Below are 12,906 nucleotides of genomic sequence, written 5' to 3'. Positions count from 1 at the left end.
AAATATTCCTGTTAAATTACTTTATTAGATACTGGTATTTTTATAATAATTGTTTTAGTGGATTATTTAATGTGTTAAACTTTAGGTGATCAGTGAACTAATGATTCTGAATATTGCCTAAAATACTGTGTAATCCTGGGAGGGGAACCTGTTCTTTTGGTTTTAGTTTGTCTTTTCACCAAGGTATATGTTTACTTACTTACATATCTGATTATGATATGTATAACATACATATGTATATATGATATGTATAACATATATATATTATAACATATATGTATAAATAACACATATATATTATGTTACATTGGTCTATAAGGTTAAAATACTTTTTGATATTTAAGTGAAATATGTTTTATGGAAAAAAGTAATATGGGGCATTTTTTTCCCTTTTTAAAGATTTTGATGGATCATCAAAATCTTTCAGAACATGTACTCTGTATGGTTTTATATCTGATTGAATTAGGACTTGAAAATTCAGCTGAAGAGGAATCAGATGAAGAGGTAAGTAGTTTATTATATTTTTAAATGTTAAAGTTGTGTTATGCCTTAATAAAAGGTTGCATGTCATCTTGAAGGTATTTATTTTGTCTGAGTATCATACTTAGAAAAAAATCTTCTTAGGAACTTGGAAAGGCCCTTTTAAATCTTCAACTACATATGTTCTTTTAGAGATTTCACTAATATATAAAACTCCCATTTAGAGAATTATTGAATTTGAAATTTGTAATTCGTAATATGTAGATCTAAGAAAAGTTGTTAGTGCATTTTTGTGCTGTGCTCAGATGCTCAATTATGTCCAACTCTTTGTGACCCTATGGGCTGTAGTGTGCCAGGCTCCTCTCTGCTTGGGATTCTCCCAGCAAGAATACTGGCATGGCATTTCCTCCTCTAGGTGATCTTCCCAACCCAGAGATCGAACCTGCATATCCTGTGTTGGCAGGCAGGTTCTTTACCACTAGTGCCATTTTTGTAGTTACTGGTCAGGAAGATCCCCTGAAGAAGGAAATGGAAACCCATTCCAGTATGCTTTCCTGGAAAATCACATGAACAGAGGAGTCTGGCGGACTACAGTCCATGAGGTCAGAAAGAGTGGGACATGACTGAGCAATTGAACTACACACACAGACACTGGTAAATAATTATGTTAGGACTTCAGTCTAGAAATTCTAATAATTTCATTAGGGATTTTATTTTTGAATAGCAAATTCTTTCTGTAAAGATTTTAAGTTAATGGAGTAAGATTTGTTGTAAAGAAGAATGTTTACTTGAGAATATAAGTTGTTAATGTGTTTCAGGACTGTATAAGTATCATTTCCTTGAAAGTAATTGTTAGTTACTACAAATTGATTTTACAGTTAATTGATATTTTTCTCATTCCCTCCATACAAAAAGATAACAGCAATAGACAGACAAGTGAAAAGGCTAGGCAGTACTTGGTAGTCTTAAGCTGAGTCAACCTATATTCTTTCATAGATATTAAAAAGATCATTAATATTCCTCTAAGAATAAGTCAGACTTTTTATAGATTTTTCAGACTTCCTTCCACAGTTAGTCCAAATTAGTGTTATTTGACTGTATTATGAGTTATTTTTAATGGGTGATGAAAAGTATCCTGTACTGCATATTTCCAAATTGAAAAATGTATTTTCTTCTGGAGAAGTTTAGCTGACTTCCATATTAGCATCAAGCAGTTTGTTTTTAAATTTTGTGTTTGCATTTGGTTTTATTCGCACTTCGTAGTTGGTAAATGTGACTTTAAGGGATTAAAGGATATAACAGGCAGTGAACCACTATTTGGGCTTGTTACATCTCCATTGTATCTTGGACCTCACTGACAAGATTTGTATTCATTATGTTTATGTTTCAGGCATCAGCATGTGGACCTGAACGTTGTCATGACAGTTGGTTTCCTGGTAGTAACTTAGTATCGAATATGCGACACTTTATAAATTATGTTAGAGTGAGAGTTCCAGAGACTGCTCCAGAAGTGAAGAGAGACTCACTTGCAAGTACCAGCTCTGATAGCTTGGGATCTTTACAAGTAAGTGTAAAAGTGAGAACAAAAAAGGGAAAGACTTCATTATATTAGGATGTGTCATTTAGATCATCTTATCATATCCTAGGACTTCCCTGGTGGCTCAGTGGTAAAGAATCTGCCTGCAATGCAGGAGACGTGGGTTTAATCCCTGGGTTGGGAAGATCCCCTGAAAAAGGAAATGGCAACCACTCCAGTATGCTTGCCTGGGAAATCCCATGGACAGAGGAGCCTGGCAGGCTGTGGCCTATAGGGTTGAAAAGAGTTGAACATGATTTAGCAACAAAACAACAACAAAAACAGTCATATCCAAAAGAAACATAAATGTGATTATAGATAACTTTAAATTGTCCTTTATATCTAAGCAACTCTGATTTATCTAAGCAACTTCTTCCTCACGCATCTTTTTCCTTTAATCTGCCAGAGTTCACGTCGGCCTAAAGTTCTTCAAAGAGAGGTAGATGTATGTGATACTTGCATTAACTAGCAATGTGGCTTTAACTGGAAATGGGGACAAATGCTGAAGTATTGTGTGTATATGTGTGTGTTTAATTAATATGGTTACAATAAAAAAAAACATTTAATGTATGTGTGCATTCTTTTTAAAATGCAGTAATTTAGGCTTTATTTTTAAAGAAAATCCACATTATTGAACTTAAAAAATAATACTGCATATTTAATAGTGAGCTTTTCTTAGTAGTGTTGGTATTTTGGGCCAATTATAAGACACACATTTTGTTCTGTTTACATTTAGCATTGTTACTAACATCTTAAAAATGAATGTTTCTGAAATCAAAATAAATTTTATCTTTAGTTGCTGGTGGCATGCCATTCACAACCCCCCTCTTTTTTTTTTGCTTATATGATAGTTAATTAACTGATAAAATAAGCCCACAAAAAGCTTAAACTTCTTATGTTGTGTATTTGGACTCATTTTAAAAATAAGCTCTCTTATTGCATGTAGCTTAATTAATTTATAAAAAGCAGAAATTAAAAGTCTTGAAATGACATGGCAAACAACTAAACCTAAATACTTCTAATTCCTACAATCTAGATTTTTGCAAGTAAAGAACATTGAATCGTACATTTCTTATTGAAACGAGTTCATTTGTAGGAACTTTATCTTTGACAGTATGCTTTTTCTGTGAACACCATAAAGAATTTTGAATAAAATATTGCAGTCTGTAAGAGGCAGCTTTTGCCTGTAGTGCTGGTAGAGGGAACTTGACAAACAGCTTGGACATTTAAAAAAAAAAAGTACATTAAGCTCATAAAAGCTCAGCTGATTGAAACATTGTTTCTATGCTTGCTTTAAAAAATTTAGTGAAATCTATTAAACTGACTTGTATCTTAATTAAAAGATGATTTCTAAGAGCCCTAATGTAGTTTGACTGCTTTAGCAAAAAGGTTATTTTGAAGATAAATTATTGAGAAAAATAGTTTTAAAAAATCTGTTCAAATAAATATAGTTATATTAAATATGAAAGATTAATTTTTCATCTTTTATTTCACTTTAGTAACTTAAAGCATTTATGTTAGAAGTAATTTTCAAACTTTTAAAGTTCTTTAAAAATGAAATTAATTAGCAGTTGAGATTCATTAACTTGGAAAAAATTAATTTATAATTTTCTTAAGTGGATGATATCGTGGTCTTCTAGAATTTAGTCAGGAGTGTAGTATTCTTGATGAATGTCGGATAGCTTTGATTCCTTTAAACTGATGAAAGACTTAGTTTATGATTCCTTTTGAATATGGCTGTAGATACTACTGAAGCTTTGTCTATTTTCCCTGATAGGCTTAGGGGGCTTGCAAAAGAAGTGTTACTGTGGATAATCTCCTTTTTCCTCATTGTTGTTTCCAGATTGAGTGGGACTAAGTATATTTGAGAGAAGTTAAGGGACAAATTTACTTAACAAATCTATTAAATAAGTCTTTGGATGAAACTTTGAACATATCCTTTGGAAAATGTAATTAATGCTAATATATTTTAAAACTGACCCTGAATAACCTTCTCTTGATTTTTCTTTCTTTCTCATTTGAATGGTAGAATTCTGGTACAGCTCAGGTTTTCAGCTTAGTAGCAGAGCGCAGAAAGAAGTTTCAAGAGATCATCAATCGCAGTAACAGTGAAGCAAATCAAGTGGTTCGTCCTAAAACTTCAAGTAAATGGTCTGCACCTGGTTCAGCTCCACAGTTAACTACAGCCATTTTGGAAATTAAAGAAAGTATATTGTCTTTGTTAATTAAACTTCACCACAAACTCTCAGGAAAACAAAATTCCTACTATCCTCCTTGGCTTGATGACATAGAAATTTTAATCCAACCAGAAATTCCTAAATATAGTCATGGAGATGGTATAACTGCAGTAGAAAGAATTTTACTAAAAGCTGCATTGCAAAGCAGAATGAACAAACGCATCATTGAAGAGATATGTAGAAAAGTGACCCCTCCTGTACCACCCAAAAAGATTACTGCAGCAGAGAAGAAAACACTGGACAAAGAAGAAAGGTAATTTTTATTTTTAGTGCTTTAAACTAAAGTATGATGCAGTTGAAGATTTTATATTACCACCCCCACCCCCACTTTTGGTCATCTGAGGCTAGCTGTAATCATAACTGAATAGTTTGTAAGAAGAGGGGAATCAAAGATAGTCAGTGCTTGTACGTTTAGCATGCTTGAATTGGTTGAGTTTCTGTTCAGTGGCTCAGTTGTGTCCGACTCTTTGTGACCCCATGGACTGCAGCAGCGCGCCAGGCCTCCCTATTCATTGTCAGCTCCCGGAGCTTGCTCAGACTCAGGTCCATTCAGTCGGTGATGCCATCCAACCATCTCATCCTCTTGTCCCCTTCTCCTCCTGCCCTCAATCTTTCCCAGCATCAGGGTCTTTTCCAATGAGTCAGTTCTTCACATCAGGTGGCCAAAATATTGAAGTTTCAACTTCAGCATCAGCCCTTCCAATGAATATTTCCTTTAAAAAATATTTAGGAAATAAAAAAATTTAGAAGAGGACTGATTTCCTTTAGGATTGACTGGTTTGATCTCCTTGCAGTCCAAGGGAATCTCAGGAGTCTTCTCCAACTTCACAGTTCAAAAGCATCAATTCTTCAGCTCTCAGCTTTCTTTATAATCCCATCTCTCACATCCATACATGACTACTGGAAAAACCATAGCTTTGACTAGATGGACCTTTGTCAGCAAAGTAATGTCTCTGCTTTTTAATATGCTGTCTAGGTTGGTCATAACTTTTCTTCCAAGAAGCAAGCATCTTTGTATTTCATGGCTGCAGTCACCATCTGCAGTCATTTTGGAGCCCTCCCAAATAATATCTCTCACTGTTTCCATTATTTCCCCATCTATTTGCCATGAAGTGATGGGACCAGATGCCATGATCTTAGTTTTCTGAATGTTGAGTTTTAAACCAACTTTTTCACTCTCCTCTTTTACTTTCTTCAAGAGGCTCTTTAGTTCTTCTTCACTTTCTGCCATAAGGGTGGTGTCATCTGGGTATCTGAGGTTATTGATATTTCTCCTGACAATCTTGATTCCAGCTTGTGCTTCATCCAGCCTGGGACTGACCCTGACATTAAATTACTACTCTAAACCTGTAGACCCCTTTGGAAAAGTTGCTGTTATTTCTGTGGGGAACCTAATAATTCTCTTGCTGTTTTTTTTTTTTTTTTTTAAGTATTAATTCAACTTTAAGATCTTCCCTGGTAGCTCAGACAGTAAAGTATCTGCCTGCAGTGCAGGAGACCCAGGTTCGATCTCTGGGTTGGGAAGATCCCCTGGAGAAGGGAATAGCAACCCACTCCAGTATTCTTGCTTGGAGAATCCCATGGACAGAGGAGCCTGGCGGGCTATAGTTCATGGGGTCACGAAAAGTCAGGTACAAGTGAGCAACTAAGCATGCATGCGCAAACCTGTAGACCCCTTTGGAAAAATTGCTGTCTGTTACTACTGTGGGAAATCTAATAATTCTCTTGTTATTTTAAAAAAATATTAATTCAACTTTAAATGATAGTAGAAAATAAAAGAAAAATTTTAATAATCCTACTTTAACTATGGACATAATGTGATTTTTAATTTTGATTCTGATTGTTTTGTTTTTGCTCCCTGCATCTGTAATTGTATAACTGGATTTGTTTCTAGCCGCATGAAAGCTTTTAAGTTACAAATGGTTGCTCAAACTCCTGCTACTGTTGTAGCTTCCTCCAGCTACTATTTGGGGCCCCTGGATCATATATCCTCAATATGAGGATTAGGAGAATATGTTGCCTCATCAATTTAGGGACAACGCCCCTTGTCAGCTCGAAAGTAGTTATGGAATGAGAATGACGCCCCTTTTCCCTAGGCAACATAATTCTCCTAAAAGAAAAGGGGGGAATGAGAGTGTCAGTTCCTAGGCAGGTTGATAGGGAGTCTAGGGGTCCCCAAGGAGAGAGGGGTCTAGAATTCTCAAGGAGGAAGAAAGGACAAACTTTTTTTCTTTCTCCACATTCCTTAGGATTATATACCAATAATGTATCCTGCCTAAGGACAGTCTTTGGATTCAACCTTCTGTTATCTTAAAATGTTAATTATGGGAGTAGACCTGGTCTTTACAAGGATGTATCTTGCCTGAGGACAGTGTTATCTTAAAATGTAAATTATGGGAGTAGGTCTGATGAGGTCTTTACAACCTCCAGATATTCTTTGGATTATATAACTTCATTGTTAACACTAGCAAGCGGGTACTCTTTTTGCTCCCTTCTGATGCCTATGTCAGAAGCTTTCTCTGTCTCCTTTATACTTTAATAAAACTGTATTACACACACACACAAAAAATTTGTTTTAGTTTCTTCTAGTGCTTTCCAGTCTTTCCTATATATGATCACAAATTGTTAAACAAGCAGTGTTTTAAAACTTTGATGGTTTTAGCTTTTGAAGATTTAAGTTGCTTTTAATTTGTTGTTGAATCATATTTATAAAACCTCTCCATTTTTCTTTAGACAGTGTTCTGTTTACCAAGATAAAGGAGGATAGGTGGCTCAGGATTAGCGGTAAAATTGACTTGCTCAGTTTTGTATGTTACTGAGTTTAAGGAAGGCATCCAGGTGAAGATGTTCAGTTGGATACAGGGTTAGAGACTTAGGTGAGAATTCTGAGTTAGAGCTACAGATTTAGGCATATAGGTAATAGAGCCTTGTATATGGAAGAATATGGACAATAAAAAGATGAGAACACTTGGTATAAAACTCAAGGGAAAAACATAAAAGAGATTAACTGACGAAGGAGCACCTATAAAGGTGACTCAAAACGGGATGGTTAGAGTGAAATAAGAGGAAAATTGCAGAGAATGGCATTAGAGAGGCATAAGAGGAGGAGATTCAGAAAGGAAGAAAGATTGTTATATGTTACAAAAGTTTAGTTAAGATTGGCAGTCCCATTTGATTAGTTAGGAGGTCATCCTTTGGTAACTGTAACAGAAGCAGATTTAATCATACATAGCTGTTCTTCATTTTTGCCGTTATTTTGTTACAGATAATTTACAATAAAAGTATACACAAAACTTTTATTACATTAAAAATTTAGGAGAGTTCTTATTTCTCACAGTACTTTATAAATAGAAGTTGTTATATAATAACATAATTTAGGTGAAAGTCCATTAACTTTGAATTGGTAGACACCTAGAATTTAATAGATAAAATTGGAAAGTTAAAAATGAGGCACATTTTTTTTGTTGTTAACTAAGATTAGTCCTCTTCTAAATTGGTCACCTTTTGTTTTGGTTATAGAATAATGTCTATCTATTTTTTCAGGAAGATAAAAACATTCAGTGAATCAAAACTTATTCTATTTGGTTAAAGGCATTTTGTAATTATTATTCATAACATATAGATACTAGAGGACATAGTTCAGATGCTATTTTTTTTTTTTACAAAGGCTCTAATGCTTTTGTAATAAATAGTGACCTAAAAATTTAAGGCTTTTTTTGTTATGGGCTTGTTATCTTTGAGCGATGGTAGTATTGACAAGGACTTGAAACTAATTCTGTAGCAGACAGGTAACGATTAAAATGAATCAGTTTGAATCTCGCTATGTGGCTCACATTTTTTTCTCAATTTATTTTGGGTTTGGGGTTAAATGTCACAATAAAGGCAGAATAGTTTATGTACACATAATGATCTATTCCCAGGTACCTCAGCTGTAGACAAACTTGACATCACTTTCATAATAGATTGATGGTAGTTTAATCCCTAAGTCATGTCCCATGGACTATAGCCCACCAGGCTTCTCTGCCCGTGGGATTTCCCAGGCAAGAATACTGGAATGGGTTGCCATTTCCTCCTCCAGGGGATCTTCCCAACCCAGGGATCGAACTCGAGTCTCTTCCATCTCTTGCACTGGCAAACGGATTCTTTACCACTGCACTGCCTGGGAAGCCCTCATAACCGATTAACTCCATAGAAAACTAGGTACAGATAGAAAACTCTAGAAGGTTGTAACCGTATGCAACCTTAGTATGTCCACTTCTTAGGTCATAATGGAAAATTGCTGAGTTGTATGAATGTGCTAGAACTTGTGTCTTTTTGTTAATGGTCTTTATGCACATTTATGTCCAAGTTTAGAAAGGAATAACCTAAATTATGAAAAAATTCACAAGGGAAAAATAACAACACTCCTTTTCTAGAAATCATAGACAACTACTACAGAAATGCATTGTTAAGAACACAATTTAGCCAGTTAGAATGGCTGCGATCCAAAAGTCTACAAGTAATAAATGCTGGTGAGGATGTGGAGAAAAGGGAACCCTCTTAAACTCTTGGTGGGAATGCAAACTAGTACAGCCACTATGGAGAACAGTGTGGAGATTCCTTAAAAAACTGGAAATAGAACTGCCTTATGATCCAGCAATCCCCCTTCTGGGCATACACACTGAGGAAACCAGAAGGGAAAGAGACACGTGTACCCCAGTGTTCATCACAGCACTGTTTATAATAGCCAGGACATGGAAGCAACCTAGATGTCCATCAGCAGATGAATGGATAAGAAAGCTGTGGTACATATATACAATGGAGTATTACTCAGCCATTAAAAAGAATACATTTGAATCAGTTCTAATGAGGTGGATGAAACTGGAGCCTATTATACAGAGTGAAGTAAGCCAGAAGGAAAAACACCAATACAGTATACTAACGCATATATATGAAATTTAGAAAGATGATAACAATAACCCTGTGTATGAGACAGCAAAAGTGATGCTGATGTATGGAACAGTCTTATGGACTCTGTGGGAGAGGGAGAGGGTGGGAAGATTTGGGAGAACGGCATTGAAACATGTAAAATATCATGTAAGAAACGAGATGCCAGTCCAGGTTCAATGCACGATACTGGATGCTTGGGGCTAGTGCACTGGGACGACCCAGAGGGATGGTATGGGGAGGGAGGAGGGAGGAGGGTTCAGGATGGGCAGTACATGTATACCTGTGATGGATTCATTTTGATATTTGGCAAAACTAATACAATTATGTAAAGTTTAAAAATAAAATAAAATTAAAAAAAAAAAAAAGGAACACAATTTAGCCAGTTAGAATGGCTGCGATCCAAAAGTCTACAAGTAATAAATGCTGGAGAGGATGTGGAGAAAAGGGAACCCTCTTATACTCTTGGTGGGAATGCAAACTAGTACAGCCACTATGGAGAACAGTGTGGAGATTCCTTAAAAAACTGGAAATAGAACTGCCATATGACCCAGCAATCCCCCTTCTGGGCATACACACTGAGGAAACCAGAAGGGAAAGAGACACATGTACCCCAATGTTCATCACAGCACTGTTTATAATAGCCAGGACATGGAAGCAACCTAGATGTCCATCAGCAGATGAATGGATAAGAAAGCTGTGGTACATATACACAATGGAGTATTACTCAGCCATTAAAAAGAATACATTTGAATCAGTTCTAATGAGGTGGATGAAACTGGAGCCTATTATACAGAGTGAAGTAAGCCAGAAAGAAAAACACCAATACAGTATACTAACGCATATATATGGAATTTAGAAAGATGGTAACAATAACCCTGTATACAAGACAGCAAAAGAGACACTGATGTATAAAACAGTCTTTTGGACTCTGTGGGAGAGGGAGAGGGTGAGATGATTTGGGAGAATGGCATTGAAACATGTATAATATCATACATGAAACGAGTCGCCAGTCCAGGTTCGATGCATGATACTGGATGCTGGGGGCTGGTGCACTGGGACGACCCAGAGGGATTGTATGGGGAGGGAGGAGGGAGGAGGGTTCAGGATGGGGAACATGTGTATGCCTGTGGTGGATTCATTTCGATATATGGCAGAACCAATACAATATTGTAAAGTTTAAAAAAATTAAAAAAAAAAAACAATTTAAAACGATACCCATTTAATTTTCTTATTTCTGTTGAAGTCACCTGGTGTGTCTGAGTCTCTGCTCAGAGTCTCACAGACTAAAGTGACAGACATAAGTATCTATAATTTACAGTAATTCCAGAACAGAAATGAATTTTATTAAAAAAATTTATTTATTTATTTATTTTTGGTTGTGCTGGGTCTTTCATTGCTTTTCTAGTCCAGAGGGTAGGGGCTGCTCTCTAGTTGTGGGTCATGGACTTCACATTGTGGCGGCTCCTCTCGTTCTGGAGCACAGGATCTGGTGCGTGGGCTTTAATAGCTGTGACTCGCAGGCCCTGGAGCGAGGGCTCAGTGGCTGTGGCACAGGGGTTAGTTGCTCTGCGGCATGTGTACTCTTCCAGGACCAGGGATCAAACTCGTGTCACCTGCATTGGCAGGCAGAATCTTATCCACTGTGCCACCAAGGATATCCTCGAAATGAATTTTAATACCAGTGCCAATCAATTTTCTTAGGAAAACCTCAAATATAATTGATTGGCACTGGTATTAAAATTTATTTCTAGGACTTCCGTGGTGTCACAGTGGATAAGATTCTGCTTGCCAGTGCAGGTGAGATGAGTTTGGTATTCAGATTTGTTACTTGAAACAGTATTTTGTGAACTTGTATATTCTAAATGTAAATGTACATGTACATATTTAAAGGTCAACTGTAGAGTGCATAACTCATTGTTTTAATTAAAGAAACGGTGAAACTTACTAGTTTATAAAGGAGTAGTATGAAGACCAAACACATTCTATCACTGCTGCTGCTGCTGCTAAGTCACTTCAGTCGTGTCCGACTCTGTGCGACCCCATAGATGGCAGCCCACCAGGCTCCACCGTCTCTGGGATTCTCCAGGCAAGAACACTGGAGTGGGTTGCCATTTCCTTCTCCAATGCATGAAAGTGAAAGTGAAGTCACTCAGTAAGTGTCCGACTCCTAGCGACCCCATGGACTGCAGCCTACCAGGCTCCTTTGTCCATGGGATTTTCCAGGCAAAGAGCACTGGAGTGGGGTGCCACTGCCTTCTATCACTGCTATTATTATTTAAATGTTTTTGGAGGTCTCCTAGGTCTTTGAGCATCTATAGTACATTTTTGTTTGTTTCTGTTTTTTCCTTAGTGACAAATTTTAGTCCTTTGATAATGGGTTTAATTTTTAAAACCTTTTTATTTTGAAGAAATCTTAAACTTAAGCAATGTTTCAAGGATAATACAAAGAACTTTCTGGATCATTTCAGAGTAAGTTGTTTTACAGTGGAATGTTTTAGTGTAATACTTTAGTGCATAGTTTTTAGAAATAAGGGCATTTTCTTATATAGTCACAATATACCTTTCAAAATAAAGGAATTAGCATTTTACTTAGTATGATAAAATCCTTAGATCCCAAGTTTTGACAGTTGTTCCAGTAATGTTGGTTATAGCAGAAAGATTCTGTCCAGAATCACTCATCATATTTTGTTGTTGTATCTCTTTGATTTCCTTCAGTATGGAATAGTCTTCCCCTTTTCCTTTATTTTCTTGACCTTGGCACTTTTGAAAGTTACAGAGCAGTAAGCACTGTAGAATATCCCTCAATTTGGGCTTGTCTACTTTTCCATTATGCTTGGATTTGGATGATACATCTTTGAGAACAATATCAAAAAAGTGTTGCTGGGGAGTTCCCTGGTGGTTTAGTGGTTAGGATTCTCGGCTTTCATTGCTGTGGCCCAGGTTCAGTTCCTGGTTAGGGAACTAAGATAACACAGCCCATGTGGCCCAGCGGAAAAAAAAAAAAGGCAGAGGGGGAATGTTGCTGTTTTGTTTTGACTGTATCCCATCAAGTTGTCACATGATTTTAATTTGTTTCATGACTACTGATTAACTTTGATCACTTGATTATGGGGGTATCTATTAGACGTCACTGTCAAGTTACTCTTTGTAAATATCCTTCCCTTCCTCACCTTTGTAATTAGTGTGTGTGTTAATTTGTGGAGAGATACTTTGAGATGCTGCAGTATTCTATTCTTCATCATTTCAGTTCATTCATTTATCTGCTTGTATCAGTTTAGAGTTACAGATTTCTATTTTACTTTATGAGCTATAATCTGCTCATTACTCATTTTGATGCTCAGATTGTTTTAGATTTGACCAGTGGGAGTCCCTTCAAGCTGGTTTCTGTATTCTTTGTATTTCTCTCCCCATCATTCTTTGAGCATTTTCTTATTTTCTGGTCTAAGAAGATAGCCCAGGTTCATCTTGCATTTTATATTAGACATTTGTCCAAAGAGTCTTGGTTACTTGTAGTAGAGAATGTTACTTAGAAACCCGTCTATGCACTCATTCTAATGAGCTCATTCACAGACTCTCTTAGTGGGCAAAAAGTGTGTGCACAAGAGTGGGATATAGTGAGGGGAGAGAGAGGTATTAAAAACTATGACTGTGAGTTCTACCTGATAATCCCAATTCTAATCCAAC

General features: G+C 36.4%; 1 protein-coding gene across 1 annotated transcript in view; it reads left to right on the top strand.

Moving 5' to 3' along the window:
* The window catches only part of UBR3 (ubiquitin protein ligase E3 component n-recognin 3), a 205,850-nt gene that overhangs the window by 105,943 nt on the left and 87,001 nt on the right, over positions 1–12,906 (top strand). The window contains exons 21-23 of the mRNA XM_070803519.1: positions 400–504; positions 1,871–2,044; positions 4,086–4,546. Of these exons, the coding sequence (XP_070659620.1) occupies positions 400–504; positions 1,871–2,044; positions 4,086–4,546 (740 nt within the window). The remainder of the gene's footprint in view (positions 1–399; positions 505–1,870; positions 2,045–4,085; positions 4,547–12,906) is intronic.

The sequence above is a fragment of the Bos indicus genome, chromosome 2 (assembly GCF_029378745.1).
Source record: "Bos indicus isolate NIAB-ARS_2022 breed Sahiwal x Tharparkar chromosome 2, NIAB-ARS_B.indTharparkar_mat_pri_1.0, whole genome shotgun sequence".
Lineage (NCBI taxonomy): Eukaryota > Metazoa > Chordata > Mammalia > Artiodactyla > Bovidae > Bos > Bos indicus.
The sequence above is the reverse complement of the archived record's forward strand: the minus strand, read 5'-3'. Positions and strand labels throughout refer to the sequence as shown.